At 42.9% G+C, this 16,222-nt stretch overlaps 1 protein-coding gene across 1 annotated transcript in view; it reads right to left on the bottom strand.

Moving 5' to 3' along the window:
- The window catches only part of CDH2 (cadherin 2), a 245,046-nt gene extending 230,905 nt beyond the window's left edge, over positions 1-14,141 (bottom strand). The window contains exon 1 of the mRNA XM_010586797.2: positions 13,859-14,141. Coding sequence (XP_010585099.2) covers positions 13,859-13,918 — 60 coding nt within the window. The 5' untranslated portion in view covers positions 13,919-14,141. The remainder of the gene's footprint in view (positions 1-13,858) is intronic.
- Between the last annotated feature and the right edge of the window lie 2,081 nt (positions 14,142-16,222).

The following is a 16,222-nucleotide window of genomic DNA, read 5'->3' as shown; positions in this document are numbered from 1 at the left end:
CTGTAGTAAATCTCATGAGCATCTACGAGAGCAATGGATCTTACCTTCGCTTTGGCTTTTCAGGTTCTGTGCAAATATAATGTCATGTACCCTAAACCCTCTCCCCTACTGGGTCCCCGACATCATGGTAAAAGTATTCAGAGACTAACTTTGGTGCCAGGTTAGTCCCAAAACACACACCCTACCTTCGCTCTTCACACACACAAGCACACCCACCAGGGTCCAGGCCAGGACAATTAAAGAATTAGAGAAGGCACAGAACTAGAAGACACCAGAATGGTTCCCATCTGATTCTTTGTTATTCTCAAATCAATCGCTGGTAGCATGACACTCCATGTACATTAATCTTTCTCCCTAGTTATACAAGTCAAGAATCGTATTAGCCTAGAAATCATCTGTTAGGATTTAAGGAGGAATGTTCAAATCCCTGCCCTTTAATTGTGGCTTGCAAGTGTGGTCTAAGGAACGCTGGCAGCAGTGCACACAGCTACAAGTCATGTGGCTGTAATACTGAATATACAAGGCCTTGCACACATCAAGTGCTCAACACTGACTCTAATAACTCAGTTACCTCTTGCTTGTGTCTATGTAAAATAATGGTAATGATTATATCCCTGTTATGGATTGGACTGTGCCCCCCAAAACATGTGTTGAAATCCTAACCCCTATACCTGGGGATGGGAGCCCTGGTGGAGCAGTGGTTAAGAGCTACGACTGCTAACCAAAAGGTCAGCAGTTCGAAACCAGCAGCTGCTCCTTGGAAACTCTATGGGGCAGGTCTACTCTGTCCTTATAGAGTCACTATGAGTTGGAATCAACCGAAGGCAACAGGTTTGGTTTTACACCTGTTTGGAAATAGAGCCTCTCTATTACGTTAATGAGGTCACATCAATGTATGGTGTGCCCTAAACCCAATCACCTCTGCATTATAAGGACCTATGCAGACACAGAGACAAGAAGCGTGAATTTGGAGATTGCCAAGGAACCCAGGAATGCTGGAAGAGACATGGATCTTCCCCCAGAGCAGATACAGACAGAGGGAGCCTTCCCCTAGACCCCACGCCCTGAATGCAAACTGCTAGCCTCCTGGACTGTGAGAAAACACATGGCTGTTCTTGAAAGCCACCCAGCAGCACTAGGAAACTAAGCCCCTAAATGTTCAAATAAACAGAAATGGCGGAATGGCCCACCAGATGTTAAAACTTACACAAAGTTACTATTATCAAAGTCCTATGGAAGCCATTGACATATGGCTAGCAGCACTTACCACTTGCTTACTCAGTGAAAGCACTGTTCTAAGTGATTTATTTGTTAACCTATTTACTCTTCACAGGAGCCCTGGTGCCGCAATGGTTAAGCACTGAGCTGCTAACCAAAAGGTCAGCAGTTTGAATCCGCCAGTGGCTCCGAGGAAGAAAAGGCCTGGCAAGCTCCTCCTGTAAAGATCGCAACATAGGAAGCCCTATGGGGCACTTCTACTCTGTCCTAGAGGGTCACTGTGAGTCAGAATTGACTCAACGGGAGACAACAATGACATTTACTCTTCACAACAATCTTATGATAATCTTATGATAGATACTATTTATTACCCTCATTTTACAAATGGGCATACTGAGAGAATAGAAATGTCAAATATACTGTCCAAGTTCACAAAATAATCAAGTGTCAGAGCCAGACACAAAGGCTCCAGGGTTCCCATTTTTAACCACTATGTACACTGCCTCTCTAGGCTAATAAATAATTCAGTTTACTGAAGAGAGAAAAAATAAATTGATTCAAATATCAACAGAAAGCATTTCAATTAATAAAAATAGAAATTTTATTTCAAAATACACATGCATAATTGTGTGCATGTATGCTATCTATATAAAATCTAAGAAAAAAAATAAAGCAAGGTCCCCTACCTCACACCACACATAAAAATAAATTTAAGTAAAATATCTAAATGTGAAAATATAAAGAGATTAAGTAAAATCTGATACAGCATAAAGCCTGCAAAACTGTCTTTGGAGGTAGACAGGTCTCAATTTATATCCCCATTCACCAACTAAAGAATAGCATTCTAGACACACATCTACATTTCTTAATTACAAAAAACCAGGACTTAGGAAAAAATAAGGAATCAGAATCAGGACAACATTCACTACATATGCAAATACTAAAAAAAAAAAAAAAGCTACCTCACTGTTTTCCAAAATGTTTTTATGTTTATATTCAGTGATCTGCTGAATAATCCGTGGTTATCTACGTTTAAATGTATCACTACACCTCTTGAAAACAGTTCCATCAAGACAGCCTCAAATAAAGGGAAGACCATAAACCAAATCATGAATTCAATTCATTTTCATTTACAAGGTACTTACTCTAAATCAATTTGTAAATTAAACCAATGGTTATGATATTCTTAGGGAGCCCTAGTGGAGGAGGGGCTAAGCACTCCACCGCCAACCGGAAGTCGGCAGTTCGAACCAACCAGCCGCTCTGTGGGAGAAAGATGTGCCAGTTGGCGTCCGTAAAAATTACAGCCTTGGCAACCCTATGGGGCAGTTCTACACTGTCTTACAGGGTTGCTACGAGTTGGAATCAATTTGACAGCAATAGGTAAACAGGTAAATGATACTTTCCCCAAATGTTCTTAGTTATTTGTCAAATAGAAAAGAAGAACTGTAAATTAAATTAAATACTGAAAACACAAATCCTGCATGCAAACAATTACTCTTTTGGTAGAGAAACAATGTGTAGGGCAAAAGCAAGTAAAACACATGTTAATAGACTAAGGCCACACAAACAGTACATTTTTTTTTTTAATATTGTAAAATAAAGTCTACATGTGTAAGAATATAAATAGATTAGAGGAGCCTTGAAGCACACAAGTCTTCGGTATGCACTTACCTAAGGGATTTGTCTCCTATTCCTCATTGGTGTACATGGAATTCTCCACCTACAAGCTACAGCTACTACACTGCGATTATAAATGGGAAGAAAAGACCTCTTGAGTCAAGATCTTGGGACAAGCATGGGCACTTTGCAGCCCTCATGGCAACCTCTCAGAGCTTCAAAAAGCTACACAAACAAGAGAGTCAACTGTACACTGAACATACAGAAAACTAGGTTTTTAGCATTATAATCTCTCAGTTTAACCTTTTTTAAATTAAAAATAAATCTTGGTAGGCCCTTATTGAGAAATGGGTCGGTAACACGCTCAGAGAAGGCATTAAGAAGCACCCCTGAAAAGATTAGAATCTGTTAGTCCCCAAAGCTTCTGCTTGAAAACTTCAGGTCAAAAAGACATGGAGTTCTTTGCCTCCCCAGTCCCTCTGAAGAAGGTAAGGGCAAGAGAGGTTTTAACTTACTAAATTTCAAACGTCTTCTGCTTTTTGGCTGAAATAATATTGCCAACACTACCGGGACTACCAAGAAAGATATCTGAGTGGGGAAAGTCCACATAAAAGGCATTTCAAGGCTTGAAGCCATACACATGCAAGTGACCTTTAGATACTGTGAAACAATCAGTCTGCCCCTTTGCTACCAATTTTCAACCTCTTAAACCTCCCAGGTGTTTCTAGAGTGCCCATGTGTTATCCACGTGTCTTTCCTAATTCGTGGTTGTTAAAAATACACGAGACACAAACATACAGGTAATTCGACAAATTGAGTGGAAGACACCAGACACAAAAGGGAACAGCCTGTGTGAATTTGTTTATGCAAAGCACAAAAATAAGCAGAACTAATCTGTGCGGAGAGGAGGCAAGTAAGTGGTCACCACTGGGGGATGGCTAAAGTTTAGAAAGGGGGTGCTGCTGGGGTGCTGGTGAGGCTGTATCTTGAGCTGGGTGATGATTACACAGAATGTTCAATTTATGAACTTTCAGCACTTACACCTTCCTGTATGCATTTGGTTCTTCTATGAAGTGTGTGTGTGTGTGTGTGTGTGTGTGTGTGTGTGTGTGTGTGTGTAGGTACCATTTCAATTTTGATTTCCCTGAAACATAATATAGGGAAGCAGAGCATTAGAACCTGACTTAGAGATGCTGGCATCAGACAGACTCTACTAGGGGTAGGTACCAAAGGGGCTGCAAAAGCCTAATATTTTGGCTGCACAAAACACACTTTTCTTTATTTACTAGACTAGCAAGCCATAAAGAATAAACTTCAGACTTTAAACCTTTGTGTTAACCAATTAAGACAACAAAAGAAAAAAATGAAAAACCGAAGTACTCACAGTCTCTAGTTTATTAAAAATTTACGTTAAGTGCATTAAATCCCCTTTAAACTTGATAAAATGAATGGTTTTTAGTCATTCGTTTCAGAGCTCATTTAATAGCTCCCCAATCGACTAACAGACATTTTGTTTAAGATTACAGTCAAGCCAAGTGTATCCACCCACTGATAATAGGTCACGTTACAAACAAAACACTTCCAGGTTTTCTCGGCAGCAAACAAATCAGTGTCCACACTCAGTTATTCTACCAAATATTCACCAGAACCTGTTTGGAGGAGGAGGCACTATCGAGATGTGGACAAATATTTTTCAAAAAAAGCCAACTAAATTCATTTGTGGAAGAAAAAAGTAAATCAACCTATTCAAATGTAATGTGCCATTAAAACATTTCAAAACCTAGTGATGGAGTCTTCTGAATTTACACTGACATTAAAGAACATCAAAAAAACACAGTTTCAAAAAACATGCTTAGCCTGAGAGTGTCTAGGCTCTTTGGAAGCATTTTAAGTTCCAGGATTCACACAGACACGAAAAATGTTTGTGCACTGAATTAGCATTTTATTTGGTGACCAAGAAAATTTTAAGAATCACAAAATTGATAATGAATCATTTCTCCCAGGATTTTTTCTTCTTTCTCCAACAGAATATATCAAAAAATGAATAAAATTGCAAACCAAGCACTAAATTTTGGCTTCAGATGCCAAAATTAAGCAAAATATTTAAGGTCAGGATTAAATACACAGGGTAACTCAAAGTTGCAAAACGTAAAAACTGCAAAAAAAAAAAAAAATATTTGGATCAGTTCCATAGAAAGGAATTGAGATTCCTCTCTAATGCGATATTCATTCCAAAGTATCATATTAGGGAGCCCTGGTGGTGCAACGGTTAAGAGCTCAGCTGCTAACCAAAACGTTGGCAGTTCAAACCCACCTGTGGCTGAGCTGGAGAAAGCCCTGGCAATCTGCTCCAGTAAAGATTACAGCCTAGAAAACCCTATGGAGCACTTCTACTGACACTTGTGGTCACTTTAAGTCGAAAACTTTACTTACCAAGAAAAACAAGTATCATATTAAATGGGTAGCAGCCCTGTAGTTGGAGGAAAGCCCATCAAGTTTGATTTTACTCTAACAGATACGGTTTTACTCTGCACTCTCATAATACTCAAAATGTCTGAGTTCCAGTTTTATCATCTCTAAAACAGGGATAAAATCACCTACCTAACAGGGTTACAGAAATAATTAACTAGACACAAGAAGTTCCTAGAATAGTGCCTGGCACGCAGTGACCACCCAAACATTAGTCTCCTTCCTTTGAAATTATAAATATTTAATTTTTACATTTTGTTTAATATTGCCAGTTTGAAAAGATTTGGAGACATGGCAGCAAATAGCTAAAGTTTCATGGATGTTCTCTGGTATATATGCTGTTCAGAGTTATATGAATGACCTACTGACAATTACTGGAAATAAAATGAATCGTGAAATGTTTAAAACCATGGACATAAAAAAAAAATGAAAGAGTAACTCTTATAATCCTCACTGAAAACAGTAACAAAAACATTCAGTATTTAGTGTAACAGAAGAAAGTTGATTAAACTAAAAATTTTTTTAATGATGAGTCATTTTATATTTGCAACCCTAGTAAGTCCTGGAATAATAAAGATTTCCAATTATGCTTTTTTTTTTAAACATAATTCCTTAATTTACTGAAAACCTTAAATAACATTATCAGAATGGGGAGAAAACTGGGTATAAAAGTTTTATATTATGATGGCCAAGTAAATGTGACCAAGAACCAATATTAAAATTACACTGTACAATGCAGTATAAGTACTATTACTCTAGTCTTTATTTTTTTTTAAGTAGGAAAATCAGACTTCTTCCCTCCTTCCTTTCTTGGTTTCTCTTTCTTTTATAGGTAGGTATATTTTGTGAAAGAAAACCTTAACAACAGATCATGGATCAAGCACCTCTCCAACTTACTCTATTATAAATGCCATATTGTATTTATAATAGCACCTTCTTTTACATAGCTCAAGCTGTTTTAAAAAGCATTACATAGTTAATTTTCCCAATGCTTCCTGGGAAAAATGCAAGTAAACTCTTTATCTAATCAAGCCAATAGACCAGAATACCTGATTCCTATACTAAATATTCTTCTGTACTTCAAGGTTCACATGCTAGTAACATCCACTTTCAGACAACACTTTCAATATCAAAACAGCTGAAAAATTAAATATTCCGTCAGTCAAGAGAGTGTATGAAACACCATAATGGTTAACAAACTACTGCAATCTCTCAGGCACAGATGCACAAGCACATGGAAATGCATCCATTATTCAGCTCCCCGTTATTCCAGCCGATCTTCCCTTGAACCTCCTTGTAACTCAGCCTGCTAACTTCAGGTTGTTTTGTGTTAGTTTATGTATCTTCATCTCAACTCTACTCTCCTTGATTTTCTATTTTTCCATTTATGTCTTATATCTGTGGTCTTTTATCTAATTTATCCTCATTTAGAAGCTTTGAAATCTCCCTGATTATTTCTGTCTGCACTTCTTTGCTTTTCTAGGTGCAAGACTCTCCCAGTAACATGAGATATGAGACGGTTTAGATTTTATTTTCTTGAACCATAACTAGTCGAACTAATGTTTTGTTCCACACACTTATCCCCCCCACCAAAAAAAAAAAAAAAAAACCATTGCCATCAAGTTGATTCTGACTCTGTAGGACAGAGTACAACTGCCTTATAGGGTTTCCAAGGAGCGGCTGGTGGATTTGAACTGCTGACTTTTTGGTTGGCAGTCAAAACTCTAAACAACTGCGCCCCAGGGCTCTGTTCCACACACGAGGGATTCTCAAATCTGGCAGCACATGACACCTGAATTTAATTAGTTCTTACTGACAGACATAAATGGAGAAAAGAGTGACGTCAAGGATTTCATTTTACTTGGATCCACAATCAACAGCCATGGAAGCAGCAGTCAAGAAATCAAAAGATGCATTGCACTGGGTAAATTTGCTGCAAAGGACCTCTTTGAAGTGCTCAAGAGCAAAGATGTCACCTTGAAGACTAAGGTGCGCCTGACCCAAGCCATGGTATTTTCAACTGCATCATATGCATGTGAAAGTTGGACAGTGAATAAGGAAGACTGAAGAAGAATTGATGCCTCTGAATTGCGGTGTTGGCAAAGAATATTGAATATACCATGGGCTGCCAAAAGAACGAACAAATCTGTCTTAGAAGAAGTACAACCAGAATGCTCCTTAGAAGCAAGGATGGCGAGACTGCATCTTACATACTTTGGACATGTCAAGAGGGATCAGTCCCTGGAGAAGGACATCATGCTTGGCAGAGTACAGGGTCAGTGGAAAAGAGGAAGACCCTCAACAAGGTGGACTGACACAGTGGCTGCAACAATGGGCTCAAGCATAACAACGATTGTAAGGATGGCACAGGGCCGGGCAGGGTTTCGTTCTGTTGTGCACAGGGTTGCTATCAGTCGGAACCAACTCAATAGTACCTAACAACAACAACAACACTGACAGACAATGCTCTAATGAGTGAATATCCTTGTATACGTAACATGTGTACATCATGAATACAGGCATATCTGTAGAAAAGTAACTACAGGACATGCTAGGGCTGTATTTTCCATGCTGATCCACATCACTCAACTCAATGGTCCACATGAAGGCTATATTCTCTCTCGAAAAAAAATGAGAGTGTAAAGTAATAAAATGATTTTTATTCTCAGTAATATTACACTTACCTTCAAGTTTAACGCCCCTCACACAAAAAAGTTTACTTTTATTAGTAAAAGGAGGCACAGCCAATGAAGAAAAATTAAGTTTAAAAGTCAAGCACGTAAGAAATACAGGTGACTTGTCATACATGATAAACTATCGTTTCTAAAAAGCCTTGAAAATCCCATACTACTACCCTGAACACCTGAAAATTCTTACATGCTTAGGTTGAAAATTAAAGCTATTCCAAAGCCTCTGAACATAAAGAGAAAGGAGACATATCTGAAATAAATTTAAGCAACCTCAAGAATCACAGAACTGAAAAGTCCCTTAGAGAGTACTAATCCAACCAGGCCGGAGATTTTACTGTTGAGGAAAATGAGGTCATGAGAGTTTAAGAGAACAGACTACACCTAGACCAAATTAGAACCTCAGGCTTCCTGCCCTTGACACTAGCTCTTGCCCTTGACATTTTGCAAGGGCAGTTCTTTTGCACAGAACAAAGTTGTTATAATCATTGTGCCTGAAACACTTTGAATGACACACAAAAAGTGATTAATCAACTATTTACTGACATTTTATGTCTAAATATGGCGAATGTTGAAGGAGACATATATGTAGGTAATCCTTAACTCTTTAACATACACACACATATACGTATGTGTATATATATATTTGTGTATATATTTACAACCGAAGAACTCCAGCGAGGGAGTAACAAACCAATAAAAACTCAGAATTTACATAACCTATTTTTTTCTGTAAAAAACTCTGTAATAACACAAATCATACTCTTTTGGCCCAAATATTTCAAAAAGTCCTGTTTAGCTTCTGAATTGGCCTTCTGCCTACTTTAAACCCATCACTTTATATCTGCAGAAGACATAATTCCTACTAAAACAATCTCTATACAGGGGTTCCTTGGCATGAGTATGGTTGTTTAATTAAAACTTACCTACATTTAGTTAAACAGAAAGACCAGCACCTGCTCATATTAACTGACAAAATTAGTTGAAAAGTTTTTAGTAGGGAAAAATGAAATGTGAAGCATAATGATTCACTGGTACAGATTATGTTCCAACTATAACTCTAAACTCAACATGAAAATACTTCAGGTCTAAAAGATGTACAGGAGCCCTCGTGGCACAGTGCTTAAAGCACTCAGCTGCTAACCAAGAGGTCGACAGTTTGAACCCACCAGCTACTATGTGGGAGAAAAATGTGGCAGTCTACTTTATAAACATTTCCAGCCTTGGAAACTTTATGGGCATTTCTACTCTGTCCTACAGGGTTACCATGAGTTGGAATCGATTCAACAGCAGTGGGTGGGCAGAAGGTGTACTGACAGCAGATATGAAATACTTATTCAAATGACACAATGCAAATTCCAAATCCATCACACTTAGAAATGGTTGATCAAGATCACGGCCAAGTCTTTGCAGTGCTTCAACTTGATTACTTTTTGTATTTGAGCCAAAAGAACAAATCTGAATGTTAACTTGGGCAAAATGGTAAAGTGTATACACAAACACTACACTTCTTAAATGACAGCTCTGATTTTTCTTTAAAAATCACTCTTCTAACTTGAGAATATCCTCTTGAAAACAGGATGGGGATCTGAGCCACTTAAGATTTAAAAAAAAAAAGGCATTTTAAAGCAAGATTAAATGTTGCTTTAAGTCTTGACATTTCCCGATTAATAACCCTAAAGCCTAACGAGGCGCAACAACAGATTTTAGAATTGAAGATTTTTAATGAAAAAGGAAATTAAGGACAGTTTCGTGCAATATACTGTCACCAAAATAATCTGTTCCGGGAAGGCTTTAGTCTCTACATGAAAAAAATAACAATTTAAAAAGAATTTCCTACCAAAATCTCAGTCTGAAGTTTTAGAAGGCCAGATGTAGACTTGGATGAAGGCATGAAAGTCAAAAAGCACACTGTACTTAAATTCTGAACTTGTAATTGATTAAATATGTGTGTAATTAAATTTGTGTGTGTATTCTTTTAAAATTAAAAAAAAAATTTTAGGATATAAAAATCAATATTTTTCAAACCATCCCGAGCACTTGCAATGCACCACCTTTTGGTAATAACCATATGTTACAAGAGAATAAAGGTAGGCATAACTACAACCAATAAGGAAAATGAACAGCGCACACCAACTAAGTTAATTCTCAAGGCTTCTCCAAGAACTTAAAAAGACTTAGGGAAATCAAATAAACACCGTGAATGTATCTGTACATGTTTTTTATACATATGATTGCCGTAGCGTAGACTTTCCACAAAAAAAAAAAGTAAAGCTTCTCCTTATTAGGTATATTTCATGTGTTGATTTATTCTCTTTAAATTCTATACTTAAATGAAAAACACCTAGTGTTTATATACTTTTTCTTTCAAGGCCTTCATCCAGAGTGAAAGCAAGGCCTATGTGATAAGACTAAGAATCTAGAATTTTTATGAACATTAATGTCCTTGATGCCTCATAACCCAATACATGTGTATTTAAATCAGAACAGTGAAGCTACGCAACTAATATGTGACTTAGCAAAACAAAACAGGTTTCTAATCTATAATTACTGGGTGCATAGTAAAAGTAAAATTGATCTTTTTTTCGTAATAATAAACCTATTTAAGGATTTCAAAGTCACTTGTATAATTTAAATGGAAAGCTCATCACAACTTTGTAATTTAAACATTTCGTTCCTTGATCAGTAAAGTTTAATGTTCAAATTCTGATCTTTTTTTTTTGCAAAGTGCACTACTAACACCTTAAATTAAAAACAAGGATGAATAAAGAAAATTTTGAAGCTGAGTATCATAAAATGCAAAATTGACTAGACTTATATAACTCTAGGTAACAGCATTAAAAAAAAAAAAATTACCATCGAGTTGATTCCGACTAATAGGTAACAACATAGGAAACTAATAAAGAATTTCTCAAAATAAAACAAAGAATGCAGACGCTTCAATTAATCAATGACAATATAAAAATAAAAAAAAAAAAATTTTTTTTTATTATTTTTTTTTAATATAAAGCCCTTTCTTAATATTCAACCACTCTTTTTAACTGTTCAGGAAAAACAGGATTGCTCTGTATCTACACTAATAACCTACACATTCTCTCTCCTAAAACTGTTAGCTGGCTTAGCATGGTCTGAAACAAGCACAGTTTTAGCAGCAGAGGACTGACGGCAGAGAGGCCACTTTCACCTTGCGGATAGATCTCTGCTGTTCTGGTGAGCAAAGCAGACTGTTAGCACAAAGACATTTCTAATCTCCGTCCTACAATTCACATGGAGCTCTTGACCCTAAAACTCATGTTGCATAAACTGCGCTGCTTCCACTCTTGATGACCTTCCAAATCACTCAATGTTACTGCCTGGCTTCAACTAGAGAATGAGAAGACTGTCAAATAACTTGATGACAAAGTTTTAATTTCTTTTTTCACAAAGGTTTATAAATGGCAAAAATCAGCATAGAAGAAACCAAGAAAGCACACGTAATTGAAAGATAAGCACATTATTTGACTTTTACAGACGGCAATATGAAAAATGCAAAGAAAAAATAAGAAATGACATATGAAATTCACAACTGACTTCAAGGCAGATGACTAAGGGTGGAGATAAGACTGCTCCAATCATAACATAATTAGGCTGTCCCACAGGTATGAACGACCAACTGATGTCTCCTCCTGTCCTAACTCCTTTGCATAGTGTTTAATTAAAACTCATTTGCAGATTCAAAAGATAGTGAAAATAACTACCTATGGCTTAGATTCACATGCTGAAGATTTACTACTTGGTTTGTTAATAAGTAAAATCACTCAATGACGTCCAAAAATATTGTTTTTAAAAATAAGGTTTTTTGATCTATAGTATTTCCTTGGCGACAAAAAAAAGGGGGGGAGGGGAGAAAGAAAAGAAAACTCTGGTATGCACAGAATTCATAAGTTCGTCTTAACTTCAAACACTTAAAAAAGTAGCACTTTTTCCTTCTCTCCCCCCAGCTTAACCTCTTTAATAAACCCCATTTTTTTAGAGAATAATAAATGAAGTGACAGGAGGTGAAAGAATGAGGAGTGTGCGCTCCAAGAATAAAGGGCGATTTTATAACAGGAGGTACTTTTGTTAGCAAGTGACTGGCAGGTCTCCTCCTCCAAGTTAGAAGAAATTCCATCCACTCCCCAAAAACTGCAGAGGCCAAAAGTGTCTCGTTTAATAGTTTCGAAATCCCAGAGTCAGGAAAGAGCCTAGGAAGGTCTGGCGAGTGGGGGAAGGGGAAGGAGAAATATCAATAGGCGAGGAAAGAACAAAAGGAGACCCAAGAAAAGAGAAAGAAAAGTCAGGACCAGGCGGCCAAGGAGCCAGTGGCTGAGAGAGAACCGGAAAGTGAGACAGCGCGACCTGAAGGAGAGTGCAGAGCAGGGCGGACAGGGCAGGGCCGGTCGCGCCGCACCACCGCGCACCATGGACAGGGCTCGGCGCGGCCGCGGTCCACACCCCTCTAGAGGGCGGTGGGAGAAAGCGCGAGAGACCGCGGGCGCCGGCCCAGCCCGCCGCCGGCGCCCACAGCCACCACTCCCCCAGTGGCCGGAGCGCGCCTCCTGACCCGTGAAGACTACAGAGGGAGCGAGCCGCACCATCTGTTCTCGCCCGAGCCGCCCCCGGCGCCAGGGCACTGCTGAACCGTGCCCGCACTTTTCAGGGCTCCCACCGGCTGGCCTCTCCCACCCACTGCTCGGTTGCATTTACCCAGGGGCCGTGGCCCCAGGCGAAGGCGGACACGCCCCTCTCCCGCAGCCTCTGACCAGCACCACAGGCGGGGGCAAATTCCAGGTCCCGGTATGGCACCCGCCCAGCGCGAGGGTCTCGGCTGATATTGTGCGGCACAGCCTCCCGGGGCCCCGCTGGCGGGCCGGGAGGGGCCTCACGGCATCCTCGGGCCGGTCGCCACGGGAAAGTTGGGCGGCCAGCCGGGCTGGAGACCGGAGGCGCGGAGACAGGAGGGAGCCCGCGACCCGCCTGAAGCAGGTGCTTCCTTCCGCGGAAGGGAGCCTAGCAATGATAAAATGGAACGGCTGGGAGGGCTCTCCCAAGGGTGTGAAAAGTGCTGAAAGCGCCCGGCGAAGGCGCCTTTGGGCCGCAAGCGGGTCAGTGCGAGCCTGGGGAAAGGAGAGGAATAATACTCGAGTAACGGAACTTCTCCCCGCCCGTGGGGATAAAGGCGTGCGGAGCTAGGGGCTGGTGCGAGACGCCGACAGACAGGGACCCACGCAGGGACCTCTCCGGACAAGGGGGCGAGGTTTTCTTTCCAGGTGGGATTGACACAGAACATTGTTTGGAGGAGAGAACAAGAAAAGGAAGCAACTCTGGGTTGGGATAAAGACAATAGGACAGTGGAGCCCTTGGGCGCCGGGAGGCGCGCGCGCTGCTAGGGTGGGGTGGGGTGGAGGCAAGACCCATAACTAAGACACCAGAGTGAGAATTTCAACTGCAAACTCGAGACCCGTTTCTGCAGAAATTAAAAAAAAAAAAAAAAGCAAAGTGTGATGCAGGGAGTAAGAAGCACAGAAAACTGCAAAACCTGGGAAATATTCCGCCTCACCCTTCTGCAACCCCCCGCGAGCTCCTCCAGCCCCAAGGAGGCACAGAGGATGCCCCGCGATCGGCCCCCTTGGGCCCCGTCAGGAGAAGCGCGGAAGACCTGCTGGCCCCTCCAGTCCTGCCCCTGTGCCCCGGCGGAGGCTCGTTCCTGCGCAACTCCGGGCCGCGAGGTGCGGCACCTCCCTTCCCGAGTGCGCAGCCGGCCCCGCAGCGGCGCGGGGAACAAAGGGACCCGGCGCCTCCCGCCCCACCCCGCCCGTGGCCCGGTCCGCGGGGCCGCAGCGTACCTGGAGCAGGGCCGCCAACAGCGGCAGCAGGGCCCGCGGCGCTCTCACTATCCGGCACATGGAGGCGGAGAGGGGCCGAGCGAGGAGCCGGAGGCGGCGGCGGCGGAGGCAGCGGCAGCACCAACAGCGGCGCGGAGACGGCTCCAGGCAGTTTCCACCCCTTCCCTTCCCCTCCCACCCCACCCCCTTCGCCGCTGCTCTCCTCTCCCCGCCAATGGAGAGAGAGCTGGTGACAAATAGCGGGCCGCGAAGTCCGCGGCACTCGCACCAGGAGTAATAAAACAGACCGAGAGATCAAGGAGCTGGGGAGGGGGCGGGGGAGAAGGCGGGCGTGCGTGCGTGTGGGGGAGTGTGTGTGTATCTGTGAGGGTGGTGGCAGCACCGGCGACTCAGCTCTGGCCCGGAGCGCGGCGGAAGCCGCGAGGGATGCTGGCTGCGGGGACCTTGGCCCGTGTAATATGCGGAGGTGGTAGTGGAGCGGATGGCGCTCCCTAAGAGCTCCGCCGCGAGGTTTCGAGGTCGTGGTTGTGCTTCCTCCGCGTCCCCTTTCCAGGGCCGCTGGGCGCGACGAAGACACCGGGAAGAGCGCCGCGGGCCGTGCGCGCTGCGCTTACAAAGAGCAGCAGTCCCGCAACCGGGCGCCGCAGCTGCCTGGGGATGAGAGCCGCTTCTCGGCTCCTCTTTCCCGTCGCCCGGCGAGTTGAAGACTGTTCTCTGGCCTTGACCGCGCGGGGATGAGCCGACGGGCTGGCGCGGCCCCTACCGCCGCGGCTCCGTCCCGCGCAGCTGCTGCCGCGGCCGCCCCTGCTGTTCGCGCTCCGGCTCCCGCCCGCCGGCCCTCGCCCTGCGCAGCTCTCTTGCGCGCGCCGCCCTCGCCGCCGCCGCCGCCGCGCACTCCCGCTCGGCCTCCAAGAGCGCGACCAGGGCGAGCTGCAGCTGCTGCTCTATCCACGCTCGCCGCACGCGCTGCCCGGCTGCGCGGCCGGGTCCCGGCTCTCTTCCCCTCCCGCCGCCGCCGCCGCCGCCGCGCCGCCCTCGCCCCCGCCTCCCTCCTCCGCCGAGTCTCCCCCGCCCGCGTGGTGGCCAATCGGAGGCCAGCGAGCTGCGGCGGTTGCCGGCCGGATCCAAGGCAGCCGCCCGCCCCCGCGCCGCCGGAGCGCCCCGTTTTTGCTGCAGCCCGCGGGGGGTCGCCGGAGGGAACCTGGAGTACTCGGAGCACCGCCCCGGCAGGTGGAGGGACTGCGGGAAATAAAATAACTTGCGCAGAAACTTGATCGGTGGCTGATTCGCTATCTTTAGACCGCGGTGGGGAATCTGATGGATATTAGGAATGGGGGTGCTTCCTTGGCAGCCTAACGCCCGCTTCTCTGTTTTGTTATTTTTTTGTTTGTTTGTTTTTGGAGATAGGTTATTTTTCGTATCGGGGCAGCCACAGCAAGCTAGGGACGCAGGCAAAGCCCACCTTAGCCATTGTTGTCAGAGGCACTTGCCCGGAGCCACCTGCGGGCCGAGGAGCGCAGAGGCCGTGGCTTCTTTTGGACATGGCGCCTCTCCAGCTCCCACCCTCGCGGATGTACTGGAGTAGCCCAAGTTTTTCTGTTCCTGTTTTGTCGCCTCTGGGAGTTCGCAGGCGCATGTTATTGTATAAGAAATGATCCGTTTATGTTTCTACCCCTTTAGAGGTATGGTGCACTTTTTTTTTTTTTTTGCAGTTTTAGGAACTTTAACTCCCTCCCTGCACCTCCTCCAACAAAGAAGAAGAAAAAAAATCCAAAAGCCAGAACCTGAAATACACGCGGTAAAAATAAGATTATCTAAAAGATAAGATGACTGATATCGAATTCACACTAAATAACGGATCGGGGTGGAATATTAAAAGTGAGAGACTATTTGGGTCACAAGCATTTGTCTAATGGGGGAGTGGAATGGAAAGGGGCAGTTGATTTTGGCGAGATTTTTTTTTTTCTAGGAACCATTATTATTATTATTATTATTTTAAGGTCTTACAGGTAAATAAAAATATCCTTTTATCTCAACGTTGCAACACTTTGGAGGTCGTTGAACTTCCTTGTAGTTAATGAACATTTTTGCCTTTAGTGTTTCCTGTTCTGCGTTGGCTAACTGACGTATTCACGTTCTTTGAATTTAGATCAGTGAAGTATTCACTTTGAGTTTCAGAACACTGATTATTTAAAACCACATGATGATGAACCTCTAAAAATCAAGTATTAATATCTTGGACATAACTGATGCAACTTTTAATAATGTATTATTCCTGGCTATGCTTTTAAATATGTAATATTCATAGAGAAGTTAACTTTTAATTAAAACAACATTGTAAGTCATTTTTCTAAGAAACATTTT

The sequence above is a fragment of the Loxodonta africana genome, chromosome 11, assembly GCF_030014295.1.
Source record: "Loxodonta africana isolate mLoxAfr1 chromosome 11, mLoxAfr1.hap2, whole genome shotgun sequence".
Lineage (NCBI taxonomy): Eukaryota > Metazoa > Chordata > Mammalia > Proboscidea > Elephantidae > Loxodonta > Loxodonta africana.
Note: the sequence above shows the minus strand (reverse complement) of the source record. Positions and strands in the feature narration are given on the sequence as shown.